We start from the raw sequence: 27,910 nt of genomic DNA, 5'->3' as shown, positions 1-27,910 counted from the left end.
ACTAACTCTTGGGGAGAAAATATTCAGGGGCCTGCTTATCAGGGTGACTTGGGGGTTTGCAAAAGAAAGCGACTTCAGGCATGTAAGGGCTTAAGTCTACATAGCTTAAGAGCCAAATGCAAAATCACATGCAGGGCCAGTGAAAAAGCAACAGGAAGGGGAAAAATGAAGGGATGAAAAAAACCAAGCCGCCACCACAAAGGTGCGCTACTGAACAATTATACTAAGTAAAGAATGAAAGAAAAGCAAGAGGACAGGAGGAGGGAAAGAGAGCAGGCGAAGCGGCACTGTCTTGGAGGCTTGGCCGCAGAAGGTAACGGCTTTCCAACAGAAGGGACCAACCGTGGTCCTAGCAGGAAGCAGCAACACATTCCGAAGGGTGTGACAAGAACGCACGTATGGACGGCAGTGGGGGTGGAGGGGTGGGAGGAGGTGGGAGACTGAGACTGACATGCATACCGATCCATGTGTCGAATGGATCAGCCAACGAGAACCTACTGTATAGCTCGGAGCACTCTGCTTAATGCTCTGCTGGTGTTCGGATAGCACAGCGGCTTCGCTCTGCTGTGCACGAGAAACTAGCACAGCACTGTAAAGCAACTCTCCAATAAAAGTTAATGAAACAAGGAAAGAGGGGTGTGAAGAGTTTAGAGAAAGATATTTTAAAAGATGTGGGCAGAAGCAAGGGCAGCAATAAGGGACAGTGAAGGTCCACAGGCCAGTGATGGAGGGGCGCCATTACCAGCTGGTTAACAGAACGCAAGCAATAGCTAGAGAGGGAGCAGACCATCCACAGGTGGAGTGGCCTCGGCTAGAGGAACACAGCTACTTCGGGCTGGCAAGGCTCCAGGAGCACAGATGTCTTAGAAATTTAGCCCCAACTCCAACCTCCTGTGAATGTCTTCCGCTGGTCTAGCCCATGGTTTCTTAATATGAGGCAAACATTTGTTCTTGGCAGGACAAAAAGTCCCCTCCAAAAGGCCACAGTTCATAAACAGATATACAGCATATTTGTGGCCTTACAATTTTGTGGTTGGGGGACAGCATAAGTCCAAAATGCCTAAAACAGCTCTCCCAGGGATCACAATAATGAAAAATCATTTGAGAAGTGCTGGCTTAACCAACCCAAAGCTCCAGGATGAGGGAGCCTGGTCAGTGAAGGTCCTTGGTGATTGAACATGCAGGGTTTATTGAAATTCTCCCTGATCTCTACCCTTTAAACCTCTGCACTGCGTCTATGTTGGGAACAGATGGCAGTGACAACCATTAATCCAGGGAAATTACCTACCCAGCAGAACCACCAAGGAGGAGAATTAGCAAAATGACCATCGACAGTGACAGCGAGACCGGTCCTCAGTGTAAAATTGCCTTTTTTTGGGATATATTTCAATATTTTTTTAAAAATGAGTAAACTGTCTAAAGGCATACCTGCATGTGTATATTAACTTTGCTAATCTGCTATTATATGATGAACAAGCCAAATTTGACAAAAGGGCCAGATTAAGTCTATTAGACATTCTAAATACCAAATATGGTTTGGTATGGAGTCCCACCCTCATACCAAAATATATATATATTTTCACCTGACCCAATCTTCAAAGGTGCTTCAAAAGAAAATTTCTCTTTAAATGATCTGATTATAATATTTTGAGTAATCAGTCAAAAAGTTGAGCTTTTGTCACTTACTTATGATGCCCCTGCTTTGCTGATATCCAAAGCGTATGCCTAGTCTCTGTGTTGGTAGTGCGGTGGGCTTTGACTAGACATCGTGGGGAGGGTGCCTTCTGACCATGTGATTCCACTCCACCAAATGCATTATGCCATGACTTTTAAATTAAAAAAATGTCTTAGTAGAAGACTCTGTCAGGTCTATGTTTGGGGATGTAGTTTTAATACAGAGAGCATCACTTTGTGTTACATATTAAGGTCACCCAAGGAGCATGTGTCACTTTGCCGGTGAAAAAAAAGCCCACGTGGCTGCTTGACACTAAGGAAACCAAATGTTGAAAGTGCTTGCTTTCAAAGTTCTTCCTAATACGGCCCTCAGTCCACGCTCACTTAATGTCAACCTCCGCCTAACTTGGGCCCTTGCGTTCTTTCCTATTTGCCTGTCTCCTCTGTTTCGGACCTTTTTGGCTCTCTTCTCTTGGTATTTTCTTGTGCTGTGAAGAAACCCTTGGGAAAAACCTAGAGGCTTGCTCCTTCCCCTCCTTCAATGAGCCTGGGCCTCAGTGTTTTTCTGCATAGTCTCCAGGTGATTCTGAAACCAAAAACCCATGGCGAACCCAAAGCACTTTAGGCTCTAAGCCCAAAGTTTGAGAAGCACTGGCCTATGGTCTGGTATCAAGCTACCTTATTTCTAGACCTAAATTTTCAGAGGTTGTGGCCAAGCGACATTCTGCAAAGTGGTTGCTTCTCTAGGCCTCAGTCTCCTCATCTGTAAAATAGGGCTATTACAGCATATGCTCAGTAGTATAGTTATAAAGGTAGAATGAGATCATCAGTGTGATGTGCTTAGAACAATGTCCAGAACCGAATAAGTACACACTTACGTCTTCACTCACTGGCCCCTCAATGGTCTGGAAGTGTTCACGCTGCCCCCTCAAGCGCACAATCAATAGGCAAGATGCTTACTCTTGGCATTGAGAGAATGAATGGGGCTGAGCCAGATTCCTAGAAAACAGGGCACTTAACCCTGTGATTCTCAACCTTGACTGCAAACTAGGTTCAACCAAGGTGCTTAAACAAATACAGTTCTACGGTCAGAGGCTGAACTTCACTAGTCTGGGGTGGGACACAGGAATGGGCATTTTTGAAAATCTCCCCAGATGGTTCTGATCAAACTGGCTTAGACAGCTGCTCAATAATCAACCCCAAACTGTTGTCCTTTTGTTATGTCCTGATCACCAATGACCTCCTGCTTTCTAAAACACTACTAGCTGTGGACCTACTCTTCTATAACCATGCTGGGTTGTATGTTGGATGGTTTAACCAAAGTTGGGTAATTTATTTTCTTGGTCACAGGTGTAATGGAAGGTCTACGGGAAGCCCATTCTGGCAACTGGAAGAGGTCATCAAGGAGCCTCGATCCTGCCAGCCTGGTCCTCATATTTAATCATCACAATCATCTGGTCATCTTATTTTAGATCACGTTTGTCAACTTGCGGTCCACGTATCTAGCACTCAGGTTTGGTTTTTTGTTTGTTTGTTTTATTTTAATTGGAGGTTAATTACTTTACAATATTGTAATGGTTTTGCCATACATCAACATGAATCCGCCACAGGTATACACGTGTTTCCCCATCCTGAACCCCCCTCCCTCCTCCCTCTCCGTGCCATCCCTCTGGGTCTTCCAGTGCACCAGCCCCAAGCACCCATTACCATGAATTGAACCTGGACTGGCAATTCATTTCTTATATGATATTATACATATTTCAATGCCATTCTCCCAAATCATCCCACCCTCTCCCTCTCCCACAGAGTCCAAAAGTCTGTTCTATACATCTGTGTCTCTTTTGCTGTCTTGCATACAGGGTTATCATTACCATCTACCTAAATTCCATATATATGCATTAGTATACTGTGTTGGTGTTTTTCTTTCTGGCTTACTTCACTCTGTATAATAGGCTCCAGTTTCTTCCACCTCATTAGAACTGATTCAAATGTATTCTTTTTAATTGCTGAGTAATACTCCATTGTGTATATGTACCACTGCTTTCTTATCCATTCATCTGCTGATGGACATCTAGGTTGCTTCCATGTCCTGGCTATTACAAACAGTGCTGCGATGAACATTGGGGTACACGTGTCTCTTTCAAGTCTGGTTTCCTCAGTGTGTATGCCCAGCAGTGAGATTGCTGGGTCATAAGGCAGTTCTATTTCCTGTTTTTAAAGGAATCTCCACACTGTTCTTCATAGTGGCTGTACTAGTTTGCATTCCGACCAACAGTGTAAGAGGGTTCCCTTTTCTCCACACCCTCTCTAGCATTTATTGCTTGTAGACTTTTGGATCGCAGCCATTCTGACTGGTGTGAAATGGTACCTCATTGTGGTTTTGATTTGCATTTCTCTGAGAATGAGTGATGTTGAGCATCTTTTCATGTGTTTGTTAGCCATCTGTATGTCTTCTTTGGAGACATGTCTAAACATAAACCAGAAACTATAAAACTCCTAAAGGAGAACACTGGCAAAACACTCTCCAACATAAATCACAGCAGGATCCTCTATGACCCACCTCCCAGTATATTGGAAATAAAAGCAAAAATAAACACATTGGACCTAATTAAACTTAAAAGCTTCTGTACAACAAAGGAAACTATAAAGCAAGGTGAAAAGACAGCCTTCAGAATGGGAGAAAATAATAGCAAATGAAGCAACTGACAAACAACTAATCTCAAAAATATACAAGCAACTCCTGCAGCTTAATTCCAGAAAAATAAATGACCCAATCAAAAAATGGGCCAAAGAACTAAACAGATTTGGTTTCTAAATACTGTTCATTAAATGGAACCATAGCTCCTTGAAGAAATGACTGCTGTCAGGGTTGGGGGAGGGAAAGCATAAAATGAGCTTGAGTATCTGCTTACACTGGAAAGCAAGGAAGAGCTCAAACATGATGGGTGCATGTTAAAAGAACACAGAAGCCACCCCAAAGGGGTCCCTGATGGTAATGGATTATAATCCACTGAGTAGAATAGAAATGGAGAAGGCAATGGCACCCCACTCCAGTACTCTTGCCTGGAAAATCCCATGGATGGAGGAGCCTGGTATGTTGTAGTCCACGGGGTTGCTAAGAGTCGGACACGACTGAGTGACTTCACTTTCCCTTTTCACTTTCATGCACTGGAGAAGGAAATGGCAACCCACTCCAGTATTCTTGGCTGGAGAATCCCAGGGACAGAGGAGCCTAGTGGGCTGCCATCTATGGGGTTGCACAGAGTCGGACACGACTGAAGCGACTTAGCAGCAGCAGAATAGAAAACTATGAGTCCATATGGCATAAGCAAATAAATTAATAATTTGTAAGACTGATGAAGGACAGGATAAATTCAATATACTTGGACTGACTGGCCCCTCTGTGCGGAGATTGGGCCAGGTAGCTTTTGGAGATCATCTTGTTGAAATCTCACTACACAGACCCATAAGGTATGTTTTTACTGACCATTTAATATGAAGAAGCTGCCTTTTAGTTAGAAAATCTGCCCAAGTAGGGAAGCAGAACTTGGGCCCTGAGAGCTCTGTCCACATTCAGGCTGAATTGTTTGTCTCTATGAGTAGGTGGGTCCATATGTTGTCACCAAGCCAGGGCATCTCCAACAGTGAAAGGGAACAGGCACCAACAGGGTCAAGGACAACAGGCATACGAGTCATCCTGGGTCCCACAGGACATGGCTACTCTGCAGGTAGGTTCAGCCCTTCTCCCCATGGAAAATACCTTAACAGTCATATCCTCTAAGCCCCATTCAGAATCCTAGGGCAGGCTGTCCAGGACTTCACAGTCCTAACCTCAGTTCTGTTTAGTGGGTGAATGTGGTGAGCACAACTAAAAATAAAACAGACCCTTGGGTCCTTCTCCTAACCTGTGGCAGGGAGATAGCTCAGAGCAGCCCTGAAATTAAGCAGAACATAGAGTATAATCAAACCAAGATGGTGACACCGGCTTTTCGTCTATTCTGAATTTTACCATGGAAATTCACATTTTGCTTTAATTCGTAGTATTTTAAGGTCTAGAGGATAAAAAACAAAGCTTTCCTTCGTGAGAAAGTTGCTTTTCCTCATTCCCGCTTTTTTCTTTCTTATTTTAGTTTTAAAATCTGGTCAATCATTGAGCTTGTTTGAATGATGGCAAAGTCAAAATTATGACTGCCTGATTTTACCCTTCAGTGCACTTGTCAAAAAAATTAAATTAAAGATCATGCTTTTGAATATAATGCATGAAGCGCTTCATGGCATCCTGAAACAAACATCCAGAGAATGTTTGTTCTGTCCAGCCACTCACAAAACAGTTTGTCACGTGGTATTTTCATATGCAGAGAAAATAAGAGGGCAGAGAGAAAATGCTGTCTCTCGGGGAATATAAAGTGCATTCCACCCATGGTTCATATATTCAGAAAAATTTTATTTTAGTAAAAACAATAATAATAATACTTCTAATAGCAACATTAGATCCTTCAAAAGTTGTCGAGTACTTCCTAGTTTCCAAAATGTTTCCACATCTAATTTCATCTGACAAAAAAGATCAATAATATTTTAAAGTGCAGTATCGGGCTGCTTGATTTAGCACTGCCAGGGCTCGGGCTCCTGAAGAATAGGCCTCACATGCAGGCTTGCTGAATACTGTATGTTGAGGCAATTGTGCAGCGAGAGTCACAGTGCTAGTGCTTTCTGTAAAAATATATGGAAAAATTACATGCAGTTCCAAAAATCACTGAAGGCTCTGGAGATGAATGTATGGAGAAAATCACTACTCTAAGCTTTCTACTGAATTTTAGAAGCCTAAAGTCAAGTCAAGGCCATGGTTTTTCCAGTGGTCATGTACGGATGCGAGAGTTGGACTGTGAAGAGGACTGAGCGCCAAAGAATTGATGCTTTTGAACTGTGGTGTTGGAGAAGACTCCTGAGAGTCCCTTGGACTGCAAGGAGATCCAACCAGTCCATTCTGAAGGAGATCAGCCCTGGGATTTCTTTGGATGGAATGATGCTAAAGCTGAAACTCCAGTACTTTGGCCACCTCATGCGAAGAGTTGACTCATTGGAAAAGACTCTGATGCTGGGAGGGATTGGAGGCAGGAGGAGAAGGGGATGACAGAGCATGAGATGGCTGGATGGCATCACCAACTCAATGGACATGAATCTGAGTGAACTCCGGGAGTTGGTGATGGACAGGGAGGCCTGGCATGCTGTGATTCATGGAGTCGCAAAGAGTCGGACACGAATGAGCAACTGAACTGAACTGAACTGAAAGTCTTTTGTTTTTAGTGAAAATGCCTTTTTTTTAAAGATTAAGTAAACCTTTCTATTTACATGTATACATATATATTCATATGTATTTCAATTACACATACATTTAGAAAGCTGAATATTAAACTCTCCAAAGTTTGCCCCTCCACCTTCTCCACTCCTCCAACTGATTCCTGAGGTCACTTTGAGATATATATATTTATCTTTCCAGACCGTATTGTATCTGTGGATATGTATGGACATACTTGGGGCTTCCCAGGTGGCTCAGTGGTAAAGAATCTGCCTGTCAATGCAGGAGACCAAGGAGACACAGGTTCAATCCCTCGGTCAGGAAGATCCCCTGGAGGAGGAAATGGCAACCTACTCCAGTATTGTTGACTGGAGAATCCCATGGACAGAGGAGTCTGGAGGACTATAGACCATAGGGTCACAAAGAGTCGGACATGACTGAACAACTGAGCACAGAGCACATACATATGAATATATGCATAGCTATGTAGACATGTATTTTATATGCATATTTGCATGCATATACTATCTACTATTTATGTATCATCTATCTACCTACTTACCTATCTATCATCTTCTAATCTATTTATTGCCCTATTTATCCATCTGATTCTTGGAATACACGGCCGAGCTGGTTCTTTTATAATGAACTTCTAAGAAGCCAGAAATGGTGAACAATATTGAATCAAGATTTGTAAGCAATCACTGGAATTATTGTTTGCTTTGAGGTGTCTACCAGTCTCAGATGGTCTAGACCCTAGAACCGTGATTCTCAGACTTGAGCGTGTACTGGAATACCAAGAGGGCTCTCAAGAACATGAATTACTGGATCCTACCTCAGAGTTTCTGATTCAGTAGGTCTGGGTGGGGCCTGAGAATCTGTACTTCTGTCAAGTTCCCAGATGATGTTAGTGGTCACAGAAATACTCACTGAGAAACTTGGGCCAGAACTAGAAATGGAAGCAGTGACAGATTTCATTCATATTTTCATGGGGTCCAAAATCACTGTGGATGGTGACTGCACCCATGAAATTAAAAGATGATTGCTGCTTGGAAGGAAAGCTATGACAAACCTAGAGAGCATATTAAAAAGCAGAGATATCACTTTGCCAACAAAGGTCTGTATACTCAAAACTATGGTTTTCCAATAGTCATGTAAGGATGTGAGAGCTGGACCATAAAGAAGGCTGAGCACTGAAGAACTGATGCTTTCAAACTATGGTGTTGGAGAAGACTCTTGAGAGTCCCTTGGACTGCAAGGGGATCCAACCAGTCCATCCTAAAGGAAATCAGTTCTGAATATTCATTGGAAGGATGGATGCTGAAGCTGAAGCTTCAACCACCTAATGCAAAGCTTTAACTAACTAATGCAAAGAAAAAGACCCTGAGGCAGGGAAAGATTGAAGGCAGAAGGAGAAAGGGGTGGCAAAGGTTGACATGATTAGATAGCATCACTGACGCAATGGACATGAATTTGAGCAAACTCCAGGAAAAACCAGACGACAGAGGAGCCTGGTGCAGTCCATGGGGTCTCAAAGAGTCAGACAGGTCTTAGCAACTGGACAACAGGCAGCCAGATCTGGGGTTGAATGAACCACACATATGAAGTGAAAGACACGGAAGAGACTGCTTTGTTATGAAAACAGTGGGAAACTTGCCTGTCTCAGTTTTGGCAGTGGTTGGAGAAGATGTTTAATATTTAAATACTTAAATATAATATATAATATATAATAGTTAAATACTTAAATATTTATAATATATAATTAACATATATAATATATATAATATATAAATATAACAGTTAAATACTTAAATATTTATAATATTCAGTCACTCAAAGCTGTAATGATGGCAACATTTCTTCCTTCAACAAAGTGAGTTCTAATTTCCAAAAGAGGGAAAGGGAAAAAGATTAGAGACACTGTGCTGCTTCCAGGAAAAAAAAAAAAAAAAAAGAGAGAGATTCTGACATTAACAAACTGCATGGTCTTGGGCAAGATAAAGAACCATTTGCAGTCTATTTTAAAAACAGTTTTGTAGAGAAAGAAAACGTGACCATATGCACTCAAGATTCTTCTTCTGGATCAAAATACAGCTATTATGGTTTTATACTCTAGAAAATCCAGGTGAATTTGTATTCTAACTCCACTCTGCATGCCCCTGTCTTTATACTACGAGGTGAGCCAAGGTGATTAGTAGTACCTGCCAGGGTTGGAAGTAGAGCAGGGAGCCCAAAGGTAGGAGAGAAGTGAGAGGAGGTCAAGCAATGGGGAGGAAAGCTGAGTGACCTCTAAGAGAAAATACCAGGAGCACATGCCACAAAGAGAGGAGCCAAAGGGAGCAAGTTTGAGGAATACTCCTAACCTATTCCATTGTGCAAGAGATCACTAGGATGGCTATGCAAAGAAATCTCAAATAATTTATCTCAGGAGAAGGGCAGGAGGAGAAGGGAGTGACAGAGAATAAGATGGATGGATAGCATCATCGACTCAATGGTCATGAGTTGGAGCGAACTCCAGGGGATGGTGAAGGACAGGGAAGCCTGGCGTGCTGCAGTCCATGGGGTCACAAAGAGTAGGACATGACTGAGAGACTGAAAAACAACAGGAGTAATGATAGTAGTTTTGAGAAAAAAAAATCACTGAAAGCATTTTTCTGCATGTAGATTAAGGAATTCCCTATGATAATGAATGCGTATGTGTACAAATGATTCTGAAGTTTCAACTCATCAATGTAATCATCTATTTGGTCTGAGTATAGCTAGGTAATTTTCTGAACTCAATAAAATCAACACAAGTTAATAGAAAAAAAAACAGAGAGATGACCAAGTTGGAAAATGATTGATAATTCTAAAGCAGGAAGATTGCAGAGAAGGGTCGTGACCCACATACCCCTTCTACCCAGTCCCTTTGCATATCCAGCAGGAGAGAATGGCTGGGACCTTCTGAATCATGGGAGGAAGTGAGGCACAGGCAACAACGTAACGCCTGAATTGGGGACATGGTTCATTTTGTCAAAATAGGAGCACTCCCAAGTAACGAGTGCCCCCATCATGCAACCACCTACCACTAGCAGGTCAGACTCTGCTCCCTCCCTCACTCCTTTCCCAGCAGCTTTTGTATTTCTGGAGGCATCTTAGGAACAAACCTACAATTCCCACATCTCTGTAGAAGGACTAGCATGTACATTTCACCACGATGCTATAGACCGTATGGTCCTGGTAACAAATCCACAGGGATGGCACTTTTGTGACTCAGAGCAGATTCTAGGATGATATATTTGGGTGAGGTGAAGATATATTATTTAGTCATATTAGGATTATGAGATGCTGCTCCTAAACAAAGTAAAATATTTAGCAAGTAAACAAGTTTTCACATATTTGCAGGAATAACTCAGAAGAACTCCCCTGTTCATCAAGGTGACTGTTGCAGTGTATACTCCCAAGTGGACCCCCAGGCTCTGGAAAACTACCTCTGACCTGGGTCACACCTATGACAGGAACCTTTCAGTGAGGGGGAGCCTCTCCAGGGAAAGGAGACTGCTGTTCTGCTTCTAATCCATCTCCCAATCATGGTTTTAAGAGATTATCCAGAGAATGACCTAATTTCAGTAGGAGGTGGAGCCCTGGCTACTCTCCCAATCAGATATCAACAAAGCTTATCCACCTCCTGCCAGTTAGAGATGCTGGCCTTCTCCTTGGTTCTAAGTGTTCTTTGAATGATTCTAAGCTTTCCAGGACCTTTCAATGAATTAGGACACTGCGTACCCTATCATGGTCCTGTTTGTGATGTTTACTAGAATAGCCACCACTAATGGAAAGCGGACCTGTGCTAGGCACTTTATACACACTATTTCTACTGTTACTTCCTCACTTTGCACACTGAGTTACTATGGATCATTTCTTCATAAGACAGCCTCATTGGGCATACCAACTCAGTGCATAGATGTGAAGATACGTTGGTTTCCAGAAAGGAAAAGAGAACAGTAAAGACAGGAAATGTTTCTATTACTCATTCCTGAGGTTTTGTTCTGGACCCAAATGTATTCATAAGGAAAAAAAAAAAAAGAAAGATCCCAATAAGACAACAGCTACCTTACAACTCTTCAAGTAGAGATCTGGACCTTTACCCTTATGTGATTTCAGAACACCTAAGTGGTAAGCAGTATCCACACTTGGCAGGAATGGAAACTACATTTCACTGAGAAAATGATTTTTTACTTTTGGTCTTTACCTTAAAATGATTTAAACCTGAATCTACTATTTCACTGTCACATTCAGGGGAGAAAGGAGAAAGGATAAAGGATGAAGAAGTTCCCAGTGATTCTTGAACACTTAGAAATACCTGAATATGAGAGAATGCACATAATTTACAAATTAAACAGAAATTTCTTTTCATGGTGTATTTTCTTTTAAAGAGACAAAGAACTGGACTTACCCTCGCTGGAGTCTTTGGAGCCTTCTGGCTTCTTTGCTTTGCTCTTCTTGTGAGGTGGAGAGTGGTCTTTTGGCTCTAACCCCTCTGGAAGCACATAGATTTAGTATATTTTTATTTAAAAATCTCCCACTAGGGGCTCAAAATTATCATAATATTTAAAAATACAGTTTTCTTACTAAATCCACACATAGAGTGAAGCTTAATTGTAGGTTCGCCTGACATTATGGCTGAGCTAAATTCTGGCAAAAAATCTGGGCTTCTCCAATGAACATGGACTTGACGACTTAGAGCTTAGGCATAACCATTTTGTTGCCATTTCACGAATGTGAAACCATAAGGGTGTTTTTTAAATTAAAAAATTCTCCATTAGGCAACTCCCTATTATTATGATTATTCTCTAGGAGAGTTTGATTTAAAACTTCATGGATTAACCGATAGTTACCATTCTGCAGTTTCATTTTAGCCTTCAAAGTATGGCTAGATGAACTGTAAAGTCATCTCATTTGAGGGGAATGGGATGGGGCATGAAATTATCCTCCTTCTATTTAACAGATTTCTTTAGCAATGCAGATTCTAAATAATCTCCATATGCCCCTGATTAAATTCCTGTGCTTCCCACTTTTCTCAGTGCTCCTCCTGCCAAGGAGGCTGGTGACAAATTCTAAAGACAGTTTTAGGAAAACTCTTTCAAATTCATCCCATTTGGATATGGGATACTTTGCTAAACATTATATCTGCAGCTCTGGCCTCTTTATTTCTCAAAGCTTATGTCTTCAATTGTTCACATGGCATCTTATTTTGGATTTCGTCCATTGGCCCCTCCAGATCCGCTTTCCACCCTTCCTCCCTCTGGCGTTGGGACACTGGTCTCTATGGACGGCACCAATGAAGTCCCCATCTCTCTGGCTTCCTATTATACTCAGCCAATGGGGAGCCCAGGGCATGTATTTCCTAGGCTGCCGGTAGTCTTCAAGGACTAATTATCTTCCTAAATCTAAGGTCACAGTTCCTACCAACTGACCCTCTCCCCATGGCCCTCTCTGTCTTCTAGGCCCTGAAACTACCTCCGCCCTGTTGCCTTTTCAGGGCTGGGAAGTATCTGTACTCCACTCTTCCCAACCCTTGTGATTCCCCTTTACTCTGCTTCCTTATATAAATAATCCCATGAGGCATTTCAAACAATGCACCTGGAACAGTACTCTTGATGTCTGCAAATCTGTTCTCTCCACAGTATTCCACCTCTCAAGGGAGAGTGTGACTTATCTACCCAGGAATCTAAACCCAAAACTGTGATATTATCCTTAATATTTTTCTTCAATTACTTCTCCAGTAAAGCAATTTCATCATAATGAGTCCTATTACCTCTGCTCCAAGATATATATCCTATGTTCATCTGCTGTGCTCATTCTCTGCAACCACCACCCTAGTCCAAACCAGCAGCATCTTTTACCTGGCTTACTATGCTAGCCTTCCGAATTCTAACTCCTAGCTTTCTCATCTTCCTATAATCTATTCTGCACATAGCAAACAGAGTTCTCTTTTTTTTTCCTTTTTAAAAAAACTTTATTTTTTTAATTGAAGGATAATTGCTTTACAGAATTTTGTTGTTTTCTGTCAAACCTCAACATGAATCAGCCATAGGTATACATATATCCCCTCTTTTTTGAATCTCCCTCCCATCTCACCAGATCACCCTGTTTCCTTGTTTAGAAACCACTGCTCTTAGAATAAGATCCAAATCCAGTGTCATGGGCCAGAACAAGTCACTTGGGTTCCACCTACCGCACTAGCCCCGTCTCCCACTTTTCTTTGGCTTCAGACGTATTAGCTCCCTTCTATCATTTCTAGGCTGGTTCTTGCCTCAGGACCTTTACACCTGCTGTTCTTCCTTTTTCCTGACACACACATTCATATGCCTAGCCCATATGTCTTTTAACATAGAGTCACATTCACCGCCCAAGGAAGGCTATTCCTGACTACTTAATCGGAAGGGTTGCAAGGAAAATCTGTCACAGACACATCGCCTGGTGTAACTGAAATTATCTTGCTCCTTGTTTATTTCTTTATTGTATGTCTCCCTCCTATACCACCCTCCACCTTGAGATGGTAGGTTCCATGAGAAAGGGCATTTGTCTTTCGTAATCCTCTCTTGTGCCACTGGTGTTCAGCAGTGCCTTGAAAATTTCATTTCAAATTCTTTTTTATATCCCTGTTACCAGGCCTTTCTTTGAGACCAAGATATAATGGGGTTTGGGCCTAATTCTCACTCTCTTAGCAACTATTACCTATGCCAGGACTCTATACAATAGAGCTATGGTGACTCATGTTTCTTTTCCCATTTATTATAAAAAGAACAGAACAGAAAAATGCATTTGATAGATGTGCTATTAAAAACTTTGGCATTATGGGCTATAAAGGGGTTTGGGCACTAGGTTAGGCTTTCTGTGGTTGCAAGGCAGTCACATCCAAGGTCATTACCACGATCAGGGTGAAAAATGTTGCCAATGACTACATTAGCAACTCCCCCAAATTTCTGTCATCAGGTGTGGATGGATATTGACCTTTCAGAATGGGTTCAGCAAAAACAGAAATGAGATGCTTGAAACAGCTCACTGAGCACAGATGCTGGGTTCAAAAGGATTCATAAAATGAGCAGAGTACCACTTGCAAAATCCCTGGGAGAAGCCTCTCACCCTCCCTTGTGCCGAAATGCATTATGAGCAACTGGGACCAAGAGGAGAGTTTCCAGTGATGGAGGTTCAGCTCCAAACCAGCATTTCCAGAAAGTGAGTTGAGACTTAAATTGTGAATTCATGATTACCCACCTAAATGGGAGTTCCTGGGGAATGTGTGAGATTTAAAAAGACATCTCTGTGTCCACATTTTGAGCTATTTATAAACTGTAAAAGCACTGGGGCTTCCTTTTTGAAGAAGCTGTAGGGCACTTCTGGGGTGATCAGTGGGGATAGATGCATGTTAGTTATGAGCAGCCACCTATGACAGGGGTCCTCAGCCTTCTGGGGGCTGGGAACTGGTTCCATGGAAGACAATTTTCCCACAGACTTGGGGGGTGTATGGTTCAGGCGTAATGTGTGCAATGGGGAGCGTAGAGGAAGCTTGTCTCCTTCCCCAGCTACTTACCTTCTGCTGTGAGGCTCAGTTCCTAACAGGCCACAGGCTGGTACTGGTCCATGGCCCGGGGGTTGGGGACCTCTAGTCTATGACATAGTATTTCACAACACCCATGGAGACTCTTGACTGAAAGTCACTGCTACATATGGCCTCTGCGCTCTTGTTTCCCCTCTCCTTCTTAGCCTGGGAAAGCTAGAGGACCCTCCCCAATAGCACCCCTTGCTTCTCCTTAACACGGTGTCAGCTTGTCTCTGTTGCCTCTGTTTGCAGCAGAAGCTGGACCTCTCGGGTGTTGCCATAGCATTGCTTTGTCCCCAAGGAACTCAACTGGGCTCTGGCTCTTGGGTGGCGGACCTGTCAGAGGTGGCTGCTGATTTTCTGTCCCTGGGCTCAGGTTGGGGTCCATTTCAAGAGAGCATGGTCTTGGAAGTGGAAGGACATGGGGAAATATTTACTATGTTAGGATTAAATGACTTAAACAGGATCCTAGGCATTTAAGTCAGTCTGTTTCTACCACCTCGAAGAGGGGCAGAGCCTCTCTTAGGATGACTCTATCTGACACCATCTGATATTATTCCCCTTAAGCATTGGATAATAGCAGTCCCCATCTCTTTGAGCTGTTGGATATCCTAAGTGAGTTCATGTATGTTGAGCAATCAGCACAAGGAACAGTTCAATTAAAATCCTGCTCAGCAAAGGGATGATGGGACTGATCTGAGCTGAGCCAGCCTGCACTAGCTGGTTGGACCTCTCTCTCCTCCACCCCTACGTTCATTGGCTAATGTTTGGCACTTTGAACAATACCATTTATACCAAAGAAATCTGCAAACTCTCCAAATTGGGGCTCCCCCTCCACAACCAGAGAGTACATTTCCTGGCACCTCACTGGTTTTTGATATTCATTTTATCATTTACTATCATTTACTAGCATTTGTTGACTGGTTGATTCACACAAACAGGCCTTCACTAGCGGCAACTGCTTTCTTACAAATCCTTCCAGCACTGCTTCTTGTATGAGAAGAAGAGGAAATGCAGGGCTCAGGGAAGGCTAGCAGTTAATGGTCTTAGGAGGCTCGATCAGACTCTTCGCAGACACCAGCACACCGGAGCATAAGACTGAACAGAAGTAAGCCTGCTCACAAATATTTGGCAAGGCCAGCTGGCCCTTCATGAGCCCATCTTGCACAAAATCCCTCATGATTTCAGCACTCAGATATTAGGAACAGAGACCAGCTTCCCAAGACCATTCTGCCTGAGTGACTAAGTGTCCTTGGGCCACTGAGTGTGACATCAATGGCTGCATCCAGCTGCTAGAGATAAACCCCAGGAAACTTGGCGGGACTAATATCAGAAATGATGATTCACTTAAGGCTCCTAAACCCCAAATGCTAACTCCAAACTTATGGGTTCTGCGTTAGCATTAATGATTTCCTTGAACTCACTCTGTGGTTCAGATAACAAGTAGCACCTTATTAAGAAGTCAGCCCCCTTTGCCTAGAAATGTGTACTTACATCACTTTGGGCAAATGATCCTTAGCAAGATAAGGGCCTTAAACTATCTGGCTGAAAGGGCAGTGCCCTCAATGGATGAAGGATAGTCCAAGGACATCCAAGGATATTCCATGTGAAGTGCATGCATTAATGCTGAATTCATGAAATTTAAGACAGGGTGAACAGTATGAAAAGGCAAAAAGATAGGACACTGAAAGATGAACTCCCCAGGTCAGTAGGTGCCCAATATGCTACTGGAGATCAGTGGGGAAATAACTCCAGAAAGAATGAAGAGACAGAGTCAAAGCAAAAATAACACCCAGGTGTAGCCGTGACTGGTGACAGAAGCAAAGTCTGATGCTGTAAAGAGCAATATTGCATAGGAACCTGGAATGTTAGGTCCATTAATCAAGGCAAGTTGGAAGTGGTCAAACAGGAGATGGCAAGAGTGAACATTGACATTTTAGGAATCAGCAAACTAAAATGGACTGGAATGGGTGAATTTAACTCAGATGACCATTATATCGAATACTGTGGGTAAGAATCCCTTAGAAGAAATAGGGTAGCCCTCATAGTCAACAAAAGAGTCTGAAATGCAGTACTTAGATGCAGTCTCAAAAAGGACAGAATGATCTCTGTTCATTTCCAAGGCAAACCATTCAGTATCACGGTAATCCAAGTCTATGCCCTGACCAGTGAAGCAGAAGCAGCTAAAGTTGAACGGTTCTATGAAGACCTACAAGACCGTCTAGAACTAACATGCCAAAAAGATGTCCTTTTCATTATAGGGGACTGGAATGCAAAAGCAGGCAGTCAAGTAACACCTGGAATAACAGGCAAATTTGACCTTGGAGTACAGAATGAAGCAGGGCAGAGGCTAATAGAATTTTGCCAAGAGAACGGACTGGTCACAGCAAACACCATTTTCCAAAAACACAAGAAAAGACTCTACACATGGACATCACCAGATGTCAATACCAATATCAGATTGATTATATTCTTTGCAGCCAAATATGGAGAGACTCTATACAGTTAGCAAAAACAAGACTGGGAGCTGACTGTGGCTCAGATTATGAACTCTCATTGCCAAATTCAGACTTAAATTGAAGAAAGTAGGGAAAACCACTAGATCATTCAGGTATGACCTATATCAAATCCCCTGCGATTATACAGTGGAAATGACAAATAGATTCAAGGGATTAGATCTGATAGACAGAGCAGCTGATAAACTATGGGCAGAGGTTCATGACATTGTATAGGAGACAGGAATCAAGAACATATCCAAGAAAAAGAAATGCAAAAAGGCAAAATGGCTCTCTGAGGAGGCCTTACAAATAGCTGTGAAAAGAAGAAAAGCGAAAAGCAAAGGAGAAAAGGAAAGATATATCCACTTGAATGCAGAGTTCCAAAGAATAGCAAGGAGAGATAAGAAAGCCTTCCTCGGGGATCAGTGCAAAGAAATAGAGGAAAGGAATAGAATGGGAAAGACTAGAGTTCTCTTCAAGAAAATTAGAGATACCAAGGGAATTGTACATGCAAAGATGGGCTCAATAAAGTACACAAATGGTATGGACATAACAGAAGCAGCAGATATTAAGAAGAAGTGGCAAGAATACACAGAAGAACTATAGAAAAAAATATCTTCACGACTCAGATAATCATGTGGTGATTGATCATTCAGCTAGAGTGATGATCTAGCGTGGTGTGATCACTCACCTAGAGCCAGACATCCTGGAAAGGGACGTCAACTGGGCTTTAGAAAGCATCACTACAAAGAAAGCTAGTGGAGATGATGGAATTCCAGTTGAGCTATTTTAAATCCTGAAAGATGATGCTGTGAAAGTGCTGCACTCAATATGCCAGCAAATTTGGAAAAGTCAGCAAAGGTCACAGAACTGGAAAAGGTCAGCTTTCATTCCAATCCCAAAGAAAGGCAATGCTAAAGAATGCTCCAACTACCGCACAATTGCACTCATCTCACACACTAGTAAAGTAATGCTCAAAATTCTCCAAGCCAGGCTTCAGCAATACATGAACCATGAACTTCCAGATGTTCAAGCTGGTTTTAGAAAAGACAGAGGAACCAGAGATCAAATTGCCAACATCTGCTGAATCATTGAAAAAGCAAGAGAGTTCCAGAACATCTATTTCTGCTTTATTGACTATGCCAAAGCCTTTGACTGTGTGGATCACAATAAACTGTGGAAAATTCTGAGAGAGATGGGAATACCAGACCACCTGACCTGCCTCTTGAGAAACCTGTATGCACATCAGGAAGCAACAGTTAGAACTGGACATGGAACAACAGACTGGTTCCAAATAGGAAAAGGAGTATGTCAAGGCTGTATATTGTCACCCTGCTTATTTAACTTCTATGCAGAGGACATCATGAGAAATGCTGGGCTGGATCAATCACAAGCTGGAATCAAGATTGCCGGGAGAAATATCAATAACCTCAGATATACAGATAACACCACCCTTATGGCAGAAAGCAAAGAAGAACTTAAGAGCCTCTTGATGAAAGTGAAAGAGGACAGTGAAAAAGTTGGCTTAAATCTCAACATTCAGAAAAATATGGCATCCAGTCCCATGACTTCATGGGAAATAGATAGGGAAACAGTGGAAACAGTGACAGACTATTTTGGGGGGCTCCAAAATTACTGCAGATGGTGACTGCAGCCATGAATTTAAAAGACACTTGCTCCGTGGAAGAAAAGTTATGACCAACCTAGACAGCATATTGAAAAGCAGAGACATTACTTGGCTAACAAAGGTCCATCTAGTCAAGGCTATGGTTTTCCAGTAGTCATGTAGGGATGTGAGAGTTGGACTATTAAGAAAGCTAAGCACCAGAGAATTGATGCTTTTGAACTGTGGTGTTGGAGAAGACTTTTGAGAGTCCCTTGGACTTAAGGGAGATCCAACCAGTCCATCTTAAAGGAGATCAGTCCTGAATATTCATTGGAAGGACTGATGCTGAAGCTGAAACTCCAATACTTTGGCCACCTGATGCGAAGAACTGACTCAGTTGAAAAAACCCTGATGCTGGGAAAGACTGAAGGTAGGAGGAGAAGGGCACGACAGAGGATGAGATGGTTGGATGGCATCACCGACTCAATGGACATGAGTTTGAGTAAACTACTGGAGTTGGTGATGGACAGGGAGGCCTGGCATGCTGCAGTCTATGAGGTCGAAAAGAGTCGTGCTTGACTGAGCAACTGAAGTGAAGTGACCACTTTTTTCAATCTATGGTTCTTTTAAATAATAAGCTATCTTGAGTATAGTAATTGATATTTTAATTGAAATTTTGCCTTGGGCTTTATGTTTTGCAAAAGGGAAGCAGAGTCCTTGAAGTTGAATTTTCTCAGAAGACAAAGAGACAAACGTTTGAGTGCAAGTATTAATTTGAGAGATTATCCCAGGAAGCAGCAGAGGGGAGCAGGGAAGTAAGACCAGAAAGGGAGAGCAATCAATAAGTGTATTAATGAGAAAGTTCAGATGTGGACAATTCATTTCTACCAGGAGCCTCTGGGTGATAGTATTGAACCCCACTGTCTAATATTACATATTGCCAATGATACTGGAAATGTGAATAGTCTGATTTAAAATGTGCGTGTGAAATACACACAAATTTTATTTCTCATTTATTTATTTTTACTTTACAATATTGTATTGGTTTTTCCACACATTGATATACACACAAATTTTAAAAACTTGGTGTGAAAATAAGAGAATCCAAAATATCTGACTAATTTTTATATTGCTTCTGTAGAAATGATATTATTTTTGATATGTTACATACAATGTTAATTTCACTTGTCTAGTTTTACCTTTTTCAAGGTGACTAAAAGAAAATCTGAAATTGTCTGAATTATCAGGCTTCCATTTGAGGCTCTTGTTAGATTTCTCCTGGGCAGTGCTGGTCTAGGACATGCCTCAGATGCATGCTGCAATGGGGCTGATCATCCATCTCCTGCTCAACCTTGGCTGAGAGGTACTCCAGAGACGTTAACTCCCTGATACTTTGAGTTTTCTTTCATGAACAGAGACAAGAACTTTCCTTCGAAAGCTGCCCATGTTGTACAACAACCGGACTGCCAAGGGGGCTCCAGGAAGGGAACCCAGAGCTGCTGTCTTGACCCTCCTCCCGCTCCTCCATTCCACTCCTGACTTTGAGATCCTCCCTCTGCCTACCACGCCCCCTGAATCCACGGCCCTGGGGAGAACAGAGGTACAAGAGTGGATAGAACGTCAGATCGTTGTTCCAGGGAACTGTTAATACCGAAAAGAACAGGTATTATTCCTCCACGAGGACAGTGGGAGGTCGGGTAAGGGATAGAGATTGAACTTCACAAGGAGAAGGATGATCTTAACCAAACCTTGCCCAACAAGACTGTCTGCCACACAGTTTAAAGAGCTCCCTGTTTGTGGAGCTGTTCAAAACCAAGTTGTCAGTGATTTGTAGGGAGTCCTGGCAGCAATAGAGGTCACACAAAATGACAGTCTCTAAGATATGTATTTCAGTTCTGAAAACAGGCCCCATCTCGCATCTAGAGCAGCGTGACACCATAGTGAGAAACACGGGGCTCTCGTCCTGCAGAATTGAGCTCTGTACTTTCTAATATGCGTCAGATACGTCGAGTAAACAAAGCGATCACCAACTATTCAAGGAACATTCCAGGTATGATATCTCATTCAGTGCCCCAACAAGACTGTAGGGTAAGAGTTGTTACCATCAGAAGTGTACACTGAGGCTAACAGAGAAACCTCTAATCCAAAGTCTTTAAGTGGAGGAGCTAGGCTTGAATCCAGGCCAACTGACTGATGTATTCATTATCAAGCTCATCTTGACCTTAGGCCAGAACCAATGTTTTTAACCACTAGATTCCTCTCATCAAACACTGGTCTTTTTCTGAGGAGCAGGAATGTATCTCACTTTCTGAAAATGAGAACAATATATCACGTGTACAAAATGCATTTCCCAAAGATTCCCTCAGCCGTTTTTCAGGTCCTCTCTGCTATACAGACCCTCACTGATTCCTGTCAGGAAACTGAGTCTATTCTCTGCTCCTCTGAGGCTGGGTGGGCTTGTGAAGAACCATTCCAAAGAAAAGAGTGTGGTGGAAGTAATTCTATGGGATTCTTGAGGATGAGTCTTAGGATAGGAATGTGTCTGGCTCACTCACTCTATAGAGAAACCAAAAGGAAACTAGCCACTGGAAGGAAGCCCAGAACACAGGAGGAGGCCATGCACAGGTATTTCAGAAAACTGTCCCAGCCAAGGTCTCAGGTGACAGGCCTGTCAATCACCAGCCAGACACATTGCTGCTGCTGTTCAATCCATAAGTCGTGTCCGACTCGTCAAACTCCTCTGTCCATGGGATTTCCCAAGCAAGAATACTGGACTGGATGGCATTTTCTCCTCCAAGGTATCTTCCCAACCCAGGGATTGAACCCAGGTCTCCTGCTTGGCAAGCAGATTCTTTACCACTGAGCTACCTACGAAACCCCACCAGCCAGACATATATGAGTGAACAAATCTTCTAGTGATTCTAATTCCCAGCTGCTGAGTCTTCCTGTTGAAGCCTCAGGTTCTGTGAACAAATTAGTCCTGCTGTGAATTTCTGACCCACAGAATATTTCAGCGTATATGTGGGTGCTTTAGCCACTAAGTTTTGGGGGTGATTTGTTATACACTTCCAGTAACGACATCATGGTCCACTTTTACCTTAGCTCTCAGGAAGCTCGAAGTCAAGTTTAATGTTTAATACAGTAAATGTATTAGTTATGAATGGGGCTTCCATGGTGGCTCAGATGGTAAAGAATCCACCTGCAAAGCAGTAGACCCAGGTTCAAACCCTGGAGAAGGAAATGGCAAACCACTCTTGTATTCTTGCCTGCAGAATCCCATGGACAGAGGAGCCCAGTGGGCTATAGTCCATGGGGTCGCAAATAGTTGGACATAACTGAGCGACTAACACACACCCACACACACACATATTAGCTATGAGTTAGAATGACCACTTCCTTATTTTGTAACCTTGAGTGTACATTTCCATTATGTTAGCCTTATTTTGTCTTTCTTTGGAAGATATAAGGTATACATCAACAACAAAATGATCCTTGTCTATCCCCTAAGAATAAAAACATTAATACCTGAATCTTCTTTCATATCAACATCTTCTTCTTCATTATTATCATCTGTTAAAAAATAAGAAAAAGAAAAACTCGTATGAAAGCTAGAAATACCACCATTCTCCAATTTGACTAACAAAAAAGTCAAGCTAAAGAAAACATTTAGTAGAAAAGAGTATTAAATCATGACTTGCCACTGACTTATATTATCATGCTTAATTAGGAAGAAAGTATATACATCAGAGCACAATTTAACAGCTAGGGTTTATATTTCCTTTAAAAGTTATTACATATTTCATAACAAAATATATACACAATAATCTGTTTCACTTATAAAAGTTATATATGGTCACTTCAATTTCTAAAAAAAAAATAAAAATCACAGATTTTAAATGTCACAGTTTTTGCATTTATTAAAGGTGTGTTTGCTTACCTGAAGTACCTAAGAAATGCAGGCATCACCATTTTATTGTAGGCTGACACACCATCCAACCCTTGCCCTGCACCAGGAAAAGTGCTTGTTTGCTACACGTGGAAAATGTACTTTCAAGTGTCCCTACCAGTTACTCGATTCCTTCTTAAACCCTCGCATCACATCTTCTAGAATAAGCCCCTTTGACAGGACCCAGACGTATGCTTCCTCTGCCTGCTGAATGACGTATTTGTTTTTCTGAACTGTCACATGTGATCATCTCCTCTCCTTATATGTTCCTCACATCCAGCCAGTGCCAAATCCTGTCCTATTTCCATGTTTCTCCTTCACTCACATTATTGCACCCAAATCCCAACTCTCGGCGCCGTTCACTTTTGGGGTTTTTTGGTTTCCCGACTGTCCTGCTCTTCTTCCCACTTCTGACACCAATTCCCTTTACATGTAGCTGTCAAATCAGTATTAAAACACTGCTCGCATCTGATTCACAACTACTAGACAACCATTCTCTAATAGGAAAAGTCTACATATTTGGAGTAACACTCAAGGCCGACAATATCTGGTTCCAACCACAATTCCCAGTTTCACCACCCCTCTTCCGCTCATGCTGCCAACTACATGCATGGCAATGCTTGGCTCTTCCTTATTTTCTGAGGCTTCCTTTAGCTTCCTCCCTCCTGCCTCAGTCCTGGAAGCAATGCTTTTCTCCATCTCTGTTCACACTTATAACTCAAGGCCAAAGCTGAGGCACAGGAATATCTGCTCCACCCAAATCTGAATGAATAATATTCTCTTTGGTACCTTATTTTCACTGCATTCTGAGTATAGACTTTAAGGGCCTTTAGGGTTAGACCTGTATACTGGCTCCTCTACCCACACATTCACCAAGTATGTGTTCTTGGAGAAATTACCTAATGTTCCTGGGTTTCAAGGTCATCAGCCATTAAGTGAGATAATGATAGTACCTACTACAGAGAGTTATTGTGAGGATTAAATTAGATAATATAACATAAAAACTAGGACAGATGCTGAAACATCATTTGATGCTAAGTTCAGTTCAGTCGCTCAGTCGTGTCCAACTCTGCGAACCCATGAATCACAGCATGCCAGGCCTCCCTGTCCATCAGCAACTCCCAGAGTTCACCCAAACTCATGTCCATCGAGTCGGTGATGCCATCCAGCCATCTCATCCTCTGTCGTCCCCTTCTCCTCCTGCCCTCAATCCCTCTCAGCATCAGAGTCTTTTCCAATGAGTCAACTCTTCGCATCAGGTGACCAAAGTATTGGAGTTTCAGCTTTTAGCATCAGTCCTTCCAATAAACACCCAGGACTGATCTCCTTTAGGATGGACTGGATCCTTGGATCTCCTTGCAGTCTAAGGGACTCTCAAGAATCTTCTCCAACATCACAGTTCAAAAGCATCAATTCTTCGGTGCTCAGCTTTCTTCACAGTCCAACTCTCACATCCATACATGACCACTGGAAAAACCATAGCCTTGACTAGACAGATCTTTGTTGGCAAATTAATGTCTCTGTTTTTTAATATGCTATCTATGTTGGTCATAACTTTCCTTCCAAGGAGTAAGCGTCTTTTAATTTCATGGCTGCAATCACCATCTGCAGTGATTTTGGAGCCCCCCAAAATAAAGTCTGACACTGTTTTCACTGTTTCCCCATCTATTTCCCATGAAGTGATGGGACTAGATGCCATGATCTTCGTTTTCTAAATGTTGAGCTTTAAGCTAACTTTTTCACTCTCCTCTTTCACTTTCCCCAAGAGGCTTTTTCGTTCCTCTTCACTTTCTACAATAAGGGTGGTGTCATCTGCATATCTGAGGTTATTGATATTTCTCCTGGCAGCTTGTGCTTCTTCCAGCCCAGTGTTTCTCATGATGTACTCTGCATATAAGTTAAATAAGCAGGGTGACAATATATAGCCTTGACATACTCCTTTTCCTATTTGAAACCAGTCTGTTGTTCCATGTCCAGTTCTAACTGTTGCTTCCTGACCTGCATACAGGTTTCTCAAGAGGCAGGTCAAGTGGTCTGGTATTCCCATCCCTTTCAGAATTTTCCACAGTTTATAGTGATCCACAATCAAAGGCTTTGGCATAGTCAATTAACCAGAAATAGATGGCTTTCTGGAACTCTCTTGCTTTCTCCATGATCCAGCAGATGTTGGCAATTTGATCTCTGGTTCCTCTGCCTTTTCTAAAACCAGCTTGAACATCTGGAAGTTCATGGTTCACATATTGCTGAAGCCCAGCTTGCAGAATTTTGAGCATTACTTTACCAGCATGTGAGATGAGTGCAACTGTGTGGTAGTTTGAGCATTCTTTGGCATTGCCTTTCTTTGGGATTGGAATGAAAACTGACCTTTTCCAGTCCTGTGGCCACTGCTGAGTTTTTCAAATTTGCTGGCATATTGAGTGCAGCACTTTCACAGCATCATCTTTCAGGATTTGAAAGAGCCCAACTGGAATTCAATCACCTCCACTAGCTTTGTTTGTAGTGATCCTTTCTAAGGCCCAATTGACTTCCCTTTCCAGGATGTCTGGCTCTAGGTGAGAGATCACACCATCGTGATTATCTGGGTCATGAAGATCTTTTTTGTACAGTTCTTCTGTGTATTCTTGCCACCTCTTCTTAATATCTTCTGCTTCTGTTAGGTCCATACCATTTCTATCCTTTATCGAGCCCATCTTTGCATTCAATGTTCCCTTGGTATCTCTAATTTTCTTGAAGAGATCTCTAGTCTTTCCCATTCTGTTGTTTTCCTCTATTTCTTGGCACTGATCACTGAGGAATGCTTTCTTATCTCTCCTTGCTATTCTTTGGAACTCTGCATTCAAGTGGGTGTATCTTTCCTTTTCTCCTTTGCTTTTAGTTTCCCTTCTTTTCACGGCTATTTGTAAGGCCTCCCCAGACAGCCATTTTGCTTGTTTGCATTTCTTTTTCTTGGGGATGATCTTGATCCCTGTGTCCTGTACAATGTCATGAACCTCCATCCATAGTTCTTCAGGCACTCTGTCTATCAGATCTAGTCCCTTAAATCTAATTTTCACTTCCACTGTATAGTCATAAGGGATTTGATTTAGGTCATACCTGAATGTTCTAGTGGTTTTCTCCACTTTCTTCAATTTCAGTCTGAATTTGGCAATAAGGAGCTCATGATCTGAGCCACAGTCAGCTCCTGGTCTTGTTTTTGCTGACTGTATAGAGCTTCTCCATCTTTGGCTGGAAAGAATATAATCAATCTGATTTCGATGTTGACCACCTGGTGATGTCCATGTGTAGAGTCTTCTCTTGTGTTGCTGGAAGAGGGTGTTTGCTGTGACTAGTGCATTCTCTTGGCAAAACTCTATTAGCCTTTGCCCTGCTTCATTCCATATTCCAAGGCTAAGTATTAGCTATTTTACCATCAAATCCCACAGCCTAGTAACTCGTAAACTATCTGTTTTCCATAGGCCCAACTCTAGATCGTAAATCCTACAAAGATAAAGAACATCTGTGTTCTTTTGTCTCCCATGGGACCTAATCCAATTGCTTATACACTGGAATCAACAAAGAAATTTCTGCTGAATTAAATTTTTGTGATTTTTGTTTTGTTTTTATCTCATTTTGTATTAGCCAAACTGAGAATTCCTAGTTTATACTTTCTAAGTATTTCTTGTATATCAGGACAGCATGTATTTAGAAGATGGTCTGTAAGAAAAGGGACTCAGTCAAGATTTGCAACTTCCTAGCCAGATTTATTCAATATGCCATTCCTCAAAGTTTTAATTATTAATGAAGATTAGAGATATAATAGCAGAAGTGGAAAATACATTTAATTTGAAGTGTTACACAGATAATTCTTGATGGCCACAGTTACATTTCAAAGAAGTAAAATTTCTTTCATACAGATTGTTAGAAACAGTTGTGATTTTCTGCATAATTTCTTTTTTTCATTCTTTTTATGAATATAATTTTAGGAGGAAGAATAGCTATTTCTTGGAAATGTGGTTTTCTAACCAAATGATTACCTAAATTCTACAAAGTAAACTCTTCACAGACTTTTTTCTAAACTTAATGTATTAAAATAGAATTTTATTTTCCAAAACTGCCTAAAATATGTAGAATCATCTCTATAACAACAGACCCTCTGGAATCTCAGAGTGGGATGGAAAAGACTATATTTTCTAGAGGAAAATAAAGGAAACGTCAAAGATCTTTCTGATCTCTCCCCTTGTATTCATTTGTCCTTCTGATAAACACTAATTGGTAGCCTGGTATGTGCAAGGCTTGTGTTTGGAGAAATAGAAAACACAGAAATAAATCAGACACTTAAATAAAACCTTATCTAGAAACTCATCAAGAGTAAGGAAACTAAGACATGCAGAGAAATTCAAATATATGGTGCAGAGCAGTCATTGCCATTACAAAAGGTGCCAGAGGAGGAATAGAGGCTTCTAGTCAAGGCTACTGGGAAGGGTTCTCAGAAAATGTGACCTCAGAGCTTACATTTGAAAATAGACTCTATTGATAGCATAGGGGTGATAAAATTACCATTCTTCTAGAGTTGGTAATACATGTAAAGTCCTTATACAGAAGGAACATTCATTGAATACTGGCCATCACTGTCGTCATGTCATTATTATTACTACATGTACTACCTAACCATTTACAGGCCGGTACTGTGTGCCAGAACCATGGGAGGCTTTGGAGATACAAGATGACACTCCCCTCCCTCAAAGACCTCACAGAGAAGTGGGTGGCATAGGAAAGCAAAACCAGAAAGCAAGGGAGCTGGAAGCCTTGTATGCAAATCCTGCCGGTCACTTTGGAAAAGGCTGCCCTGGAGGGGAGGGTAATTCCATGACATTTCCACTCCCTGCTGGTGTAAAGATTTCCACTTGAATCTTGTTTCAAGTCTGCTTCTGGAATGGAGAGGGGGTTGGGTATTCAAAGTAAGACAAGGTTAATGGAGCTCAAGCAAAGGGAAATGCAGCTAAAAACACGTGGATGTGAACAGGCAAGATGCTCTGAAGGCAATAAAACTAGCTCTGAACGGCTGAAGGGAGAATTTACAGAACTCTGGATGAAGTGATCTGTTCTACTATTGAAGAGTCTTCTCTGGTCCATGCTGAATATGGTAGTTAATTTTATGTATCAACATGACTGGACCATAGAGTGCCCAGACATTTGCTGAACACTATGCTGAGAGTGTCCGGCAGGAGGATTCTGGGTGAAGTTAACATTTGAATCCATGGACTGAGTAAAGCAGATTGTCCCACCATGGATCTCATCCAGTCTGTTAGGCTGACCCTCCCCCAAG

The 27,910-nt window shown here is 41.9% G+C and overlaps 1 protein-coding gene across 2 annotated transcripts in view; it reads right to left on the bottom strand.

Annotated features, from left to right (window-relative positions):
* MACROD2 (mono-ADP ribosylhydrolase 2) overlaps positions 1–27,910 on the bottom strand; it is a 2,324,156-nt gene that overhangs the window by 182,953 nt on the left and 2,113,293 nt on the right. For both annotated transcript variants that reach the window (XM_027976486.2, XM_042230293.1), the window contains exons 10-11: positions 22,185–22,229; positions 11,406–11,489 (exon numbers count right to left, since the gene is read on the bottom strand). In XM_027976486.2, coding sequence (XP_027832287.1) covers positions 11,406–11,489; positions 22,185–22,229 — 129 coding nt within the window. The remainder of the gene's footprint in view (positions 1–11,405; positions 11,490–22,184; positions 22,230–27,910) is intronic.

This window comes from Ovis aries, chromosome 13 (assembly GCF_016772045.2).
Source record: "Ovis aries strain OAR_USU_Benz2616 breed Rambouillet chromosome 13, ARS-UI_Ramb_v3.0, whole genome shotgun sequence".
Taxonomy (NCBI): Eukaryota; Metazoa; Chordata; class Mammalia; order Artiodactyla; family Bovidae; genus Ovis; species Ovis aries.
The sequence above is the reverse complement of the archived record's forward strand: the minus strand, read 5'-3'. Positions and strand labels throughout refer to the sequence as shown.